At 30.6% G+C, this 5,629-nt stretch overlaps 1 protein-coding gene across 4 annotated transcripts; it reads right to left on the minus strand.

The window, feature by feature from the left end:
* Positions 1–240: 240 nt before the first annotated feature.
* LOC113863141 (probable aldo-keto reductase 1) lies at positions 241–3,606 on the minus strand. 4 transcript variants are annotated; one of them, XM_027496595.1, is made up of 7 exons: positions 3,396–3,606; positions 3,138–3,308; positions 2,809–3,012; positions 2,529–2,701; positions 2,205–2,301; positions 1,711–1,867; positions 241–847 (listed from the first exon to the last, which is right to left on the minus strand). In XM_027496595.1, the coding sequence occupies exons 1-7, from the start codon at positions 3,444–3,446 to the stop codon at positions 663–665; spliced, it is 1,038 nt and encodes a 345-aa protein (XP_027352396.1). In that variant the 5' UTR covers positions 3,447–3,606; the 3' UTR covers positions 241–662. The 4 variants fall into 4 exon arrangements, with proteins under 4 accessions (XP_027352396.1, XP_027352399.1, XP_027352398.1 ...); XM_027496598.1 differs by having other exon boundaries at positions 242–847; positions 2,238–2,301; positions 3,396–3,461; XM_027496597.1 differs by having other exon boundaries at positions 242–847; positions 2,184–2,301; positions 3,396–3,461.
* Positions 3,607–5,629: the final 2,023 nt, after the last annotated feature.

Below are 5,629 nucleotides of genomic sequence, written 5' to 3' on the forward strand. Positions count from 1 at the left end.
TTCGATGCTGATAAGATGTTAATTTTTAAATTCAAATAATCTATGATCGTCATTGTTAAATTATAGGATTGATTTTCAACCATCATTCTGAATATTTTTTCAGTGAAATCATTTTTAAATATTTAAAACAATGCTAGAGGTAGAAATAAGAGTATTTTTTTTCAAAAGTTTATAACCTAATTTACATTAGGCTCAACTTAAATCAAGCCTATTTATAAGATCACTCAAGTCAAAATTTTAGAAAAAAAAATATTTTATTTAAAATGTTGAGAGTGATAGTAAAAGTGAGAAATACATTTTCATGAATGAAAGAACTAAATCTGAATCATATGCATAATCATGATTAAATTTTTTTAAACGGTATGATTAATTAAAGAAATCATGTAACCTTAAAAGGCTCACATGACTTTATTCTTTAATATTGACCATTTATAATAAACTAGTACAATATTTTACACTACAAACATTTTTTTGGGTCCACTAAACTATAAACCTTTAACCAACCAAATATCTATTAGCCAACCATCGACAGTCCATAAATATCCGTACGACCGCACCTCCGTCTAGATAATGCATTGGTAGCTTAAACCGTACTAGTTTTGCATCTGACAAATGACAATTCACAAATTTGTGCATTATCCAACAGTTGGATTTCGAGGGCATCAAGTTGAGACCCTCGGAGGTGTGTTGGCAAATTTCCAAGCAAGTGTATCATTTCCCCCGAAGTGTCGAGTACCTGCTACATCATCAATGGGAACTGCCTCAGAAATTTCTCTCAAGTCGCTCTCTGTTAGTTTCAGTGATAATGCACCGATGTTCTGATCCAGGTTCTTAATCTTAGTTGTTCCTGTAAAGGCAATGACAAAATTGCGTCAGTAATGAACTTCATACACTCACGAATTGTGACGATTTAGTTGTAAAATATAACCCTTTTATGCGCAGCTAATTGCCTTTAGGAATAACAATCTAGTTGGTTTATGACATTGAATTAGAGTCTCTACGAGCATGTGGTTTAAAATTTGATTTTGTCGCTCCCATTCCTCTAAGTGACAATGTTATACTCCTTAATGCTCACGAACGACAGTTGACAAGGTAAAAGATAAAAACCCTTGCTGAAAATTGCATATAAAACATTAAAAAAAATTCTTTCCCACTCTTTTCATCGAAACTTCCTCTGATTGATATCTATGAATATTATGAACACTTGAGAAGGCAATAGTAAAGCTGAGATGTGTCTGGACTGACAATGATTTCATTCAAAGAACTTAACTGAGAAACCTTTCAGCCAGTAACCTCAGTACAAAAGATCATTCTTGTATTACCATATTTGGCTAGCATACAAGCTAATTCTAGTGAAAGGTCAACTTTTGCCTAGCACCAATGCAATATAACACCTTTCAACCAGGAAAAGCAATGTTAAACAAAATTTATAATGTCTATAAACACACATTAATAGACCACAAAGAAAAACTTACTAAATGCACAATAATATTACCCACATACACAAGAAGAAAAGTGTATATTTCTTCTCTTGTTTGACTAACGCATAAGTGCAGTTACAGAAATATTGAATGCATCATAGGTTGTTCAGATTGAATAAATAAAGAGAATCTTAATCCAAACACACTAAGGATAGTTATTGGAATAGACAATAGGTTATATTTTATCACTTTCTATATTTTAAAAAGGAAAAGTTATTCTGTCACGCACCAGGAATAGGCACAACATCGTTGCCTTGTTGGAGTACCCATGCTAATGCCAATTGGGGAGGAGTGCACTGGTGTTTCTTAGCAAGGCTTTCTAAACGGTCAAATATTTTCTTGTTCTTGTCTAAGTTCTCTGCTTGGAAGCGGGGATGATGCGCAGTCTGATAAGCGAAAAAAATCATCTATCAGACAACAAATAATTTCTTATGCAATTTTTAAAAAATATCAAGTCTCAGTTTGTACTATTTTGACTAGCTTTTTGTATGGAAAAATGACATGAATGGAACCTTTCATGATTCATCACTACTTTTGTTCGAAAAACAAGCAATTGCAATTTAACGAATGCATAAATATTGTACTTATAGAATAAAGAATTAAATTTGCTCAACATTAAATTCAGTTTCAACATGAAGGGTTGACGCAATTATCTGGCCAATTTTTCACATCCAAAAATTTTACGGTATTCAGCAGAAACACACAAATGGTAAGATATTGTACCAGGGCACTATTTGCAGGCATACTTTCCAGAACTCCTTTGCCACCAAAGAAACCTCGACCAAGGGGGCTATATGGTACAATTCCAATGCCAAGCTCCCTGTATCAAACAAAGTAGCGACTCCATCATAACGTAAGCATGCAGCTAGCAGACTAATTTTTTTTTTTTTTTAATTTTATCTTATCGTATTACCCTCTTTTCAAGTAGCTTATAATAAATTATCTGTGGTCCAAGTAGTTCATAATTAAAGAGATGTTTAAATTATTTTTTCCTTTTAGTGAAGAAACGGTTATGAGAGCTTTACATTCCTAAGAACTTGAACTAACCTGCACAGAGGAACTATCTCCTCCTCAACGTCACGAGTCCATAGAGACCACTCTATTTGCACAGCTGCGATGGGATGAACCGCATGTGCTCTCCTTATAGTATCTGGACTCGCTTCAGATAGTCCTATATACTTCACTTTTCCCTCTTCCACAAGTTTTTTAAGTTCACCCACCTATAATTGAACTAAATTATTAACAACATGTCGAGCGAATGATAGAACATTTACTGCTAAAATGTAAAAGTATATAATAATTTCGAAGTGAAGAAATAATCCGTAACTGTTTCCTCTATAGGTACGGTTTGGTCCACCCTATGCTGATAATAGAGATCAATGTATTCAACATCAAGACGTTTCAAGCTGGCTTCACAACACGACCGCACGTACTCTGGTGTGCCCTTGACGTGTACCACAGGAAAATCCAACTTTGCAATGCCAAATTTGGTTGCTACCTGCACCTTGTCTCTAGGTAAGTGCTTTAAAGCCTGGTCAATAGAATCAACAAATAAAAACAGAGTAAATATGAGAAGAAAAAACAAGAAGGATCCTTATAACAGAAAGTTTTGAAAGGCAGTGTAAATATTAAGGGAAGGGAGAAAATAATGGTTACTTTTCCGAGCAAAAGTTCGTTAGCGTTGTTGGCGCCATAAACATCAGCTGTGTCAAAAAAAGTGATTCCTTGACTGAACGCATACTTAATAACAGATATGCCTTGGTCTTCAGGAAGAGGATCGTTATAGGCTCCGCTAAGGCTCATACACCCTAACCCTAACTTCGAAACCTGTAAAAAGTAAGAGAAATTGAAATTTAAAAAAAAAAAAGGGAGAAATGAAATGAAGTGATGATAGGAATGGAATGGAATAGATACCTGCAGGCCCTGCGTTCCAATTTTGACTTGAGGAATCTGCAGACTCGCCATTGCTATCCTCTGGTATTGAAGATTGGGGTTTGCGACGGGCACGCTATATTTATAGGGCTTCGCAGTTATTGATTGGGTCACTGATTATGTCATATGGAGAGATTTGAAGTAGACTGAACTAAAGTTTGTGACTTAGTGATTGGTTCAGCGCAAACGTCAGAGAAAGAAACACAAGACAGAGCCGCTAAAGTCCACATATGATAGACTATACCAAGATAAAAGTGACAAACATTGTTTTTAAATATTTATTTATTTTATGTTAGTCAAATATAATTTTTAATCATTTTTTTTAATCTGTCCATATAATATTAGTTGGTATTTGTTTGTTTGAAATTTTTGTTTGATTTCTAAACTAAACATTTTTTATGAATTCAATTTTTTTAAAATTAATCAAAGAATATATTAAAAAATTATGAAATGATAAAAATAGTTAATAATATTAAAAATTATAAAGTTAATATAAAAAATACTTATTTTGATTCACTTTATTTTGTATTCTCTTTTATAAATTTTAGTTAATATTTTTGCAAATCAAGCTTTCTGAAAGTTGCATGTTAAGTGATTTTTTTATATCTTTATATATTTTTTTAAATTTGATATTTATGTTTAATTTAGAATTTGACAAAGTTATGCTTAATTTTTTTAATTCAATGATGTCTAATTAAATCCAAATGTGTTTATGATTATTTTTTTTTATTTCAGATACTAATCTTATAATGTGCTCTACTTTATTAAATTCAATGATGTTGGTCTAAGATTTTTTATGTTCTATTAACGTGGTTCAATGATGTTTGATGACTGAGAAACATTTTAATTCCTATTTTAGATGTTATTCTTATAATGTTTTCTGTTTTTGAAAACTCAATGATGCTGGTTTGAAATTTTGTGTTATATTAATTTAGTTTAATGATATTTGATAAATGAGAAAAGCTTTAATTCTTATTTCAGGTGCTATTTTTATAATGTTCTCTGTTTTAAAAACTCAATTATGCTTATTTGAAACTTTTTATGTTTTATTAATGTGATTGAATGATGTTTGATAACTAAAAAATATTTTCATTTTTATTTTAGATATTATTCTTATAATATTCTTTATTTTTTAAAACTCAATGATGTTGGTCTGAAACTTTTTATGTTTTATTAATGTGGTTTAATAATGCTTATAGCCGAGAAGTGTTTTAATTTCTATTTCAAATGTCACTCTTCTACTATTCTTTATTTTTAAATTCAATGATGTTGTTCTAGATTTTTTTTATGTTTTATTAATATGATTCACTGAGACATATTTGAATATCGTATTTCAAATACTCCTTTTTTAATATCTTTTTCTATTTTTTAAAATGCAATGACGTTGAACTGAGATATTTGCTTTCTTTTTTATTTTTTTATTTAATAATGTTGAATTGAAATATAATTGACATATTTTTGTTATTAAATAATGATAGATTGAGATGTTGTTTTAATTTGTTTACTTGATGATGTTGGACAAACTAAGATATTGTTTTTATTTCTTAAGTTGGAAGAGAAATTTTTTTCTATTTTTTTTTCTTTCTTTATTCAATGATGGCTGACTGAGAAACTAAGAAATATTTTTTATGTCTCTTTCTTAGTACTCCTTTCTTGTTGTTGATACATTTAGCTTTTCATGTTAGGATTATGAATTGAAGATAAGTTGTAAATTAATTTGAATAATTTAAAAAATCCTGTAAGACTTAGAAGTTGTAAAATGTTAGGAATAATTTTTTAAAAATATTTAAATAACTAATATGGTAGGTAGTTTGTCTCCTACTTTAGATAAACGAGAGACAACCTTAAATAAAAATGAAAGGGGTTCTCAATCCTACAAATTCTACTCTAGTAAAAGCAAGTTGTAGGGAAACAAATACTTGTGTGATGCCTGCAGTTATAACTAAAGTTGGAGAGGGTAACCCTTCATAGAATTTGAAGAAGAGAAAATCCAATGCTAGTAGTTGTTGGAAAACATCAATGGCATGGAATCATTTTACTAAATTATCCAAAAATGAATCAAAAGAACCTATGACTGCTTGTAAATATTACAAAAAAGTGCATCACTATGATACTAAGGTACGTGCACATCTAATTTACTTGCTCACCTTAAAATTTGCTCCAAATATACATATGTTGTAACCAGTGACCCTACTCGAACAATCCTTACTTCTAGA

Source organism: Abrus precatorius, unplaced genomic scaffold (genome assembly GCF_003935025.1).
Source record: "Abrus precatorius isolate BTA unplaced genomic scaffold, Abrus_2018 Scaffold3, whole genome shotgun sequence".
Classification (NCBI taxonomy): domain Eukaryota; kingdom Viridiplantae; phylum Streptophyta; class Magnoliopsida; order Fabales; family Fabaceae; genus Abrus; species Abrus precatorius.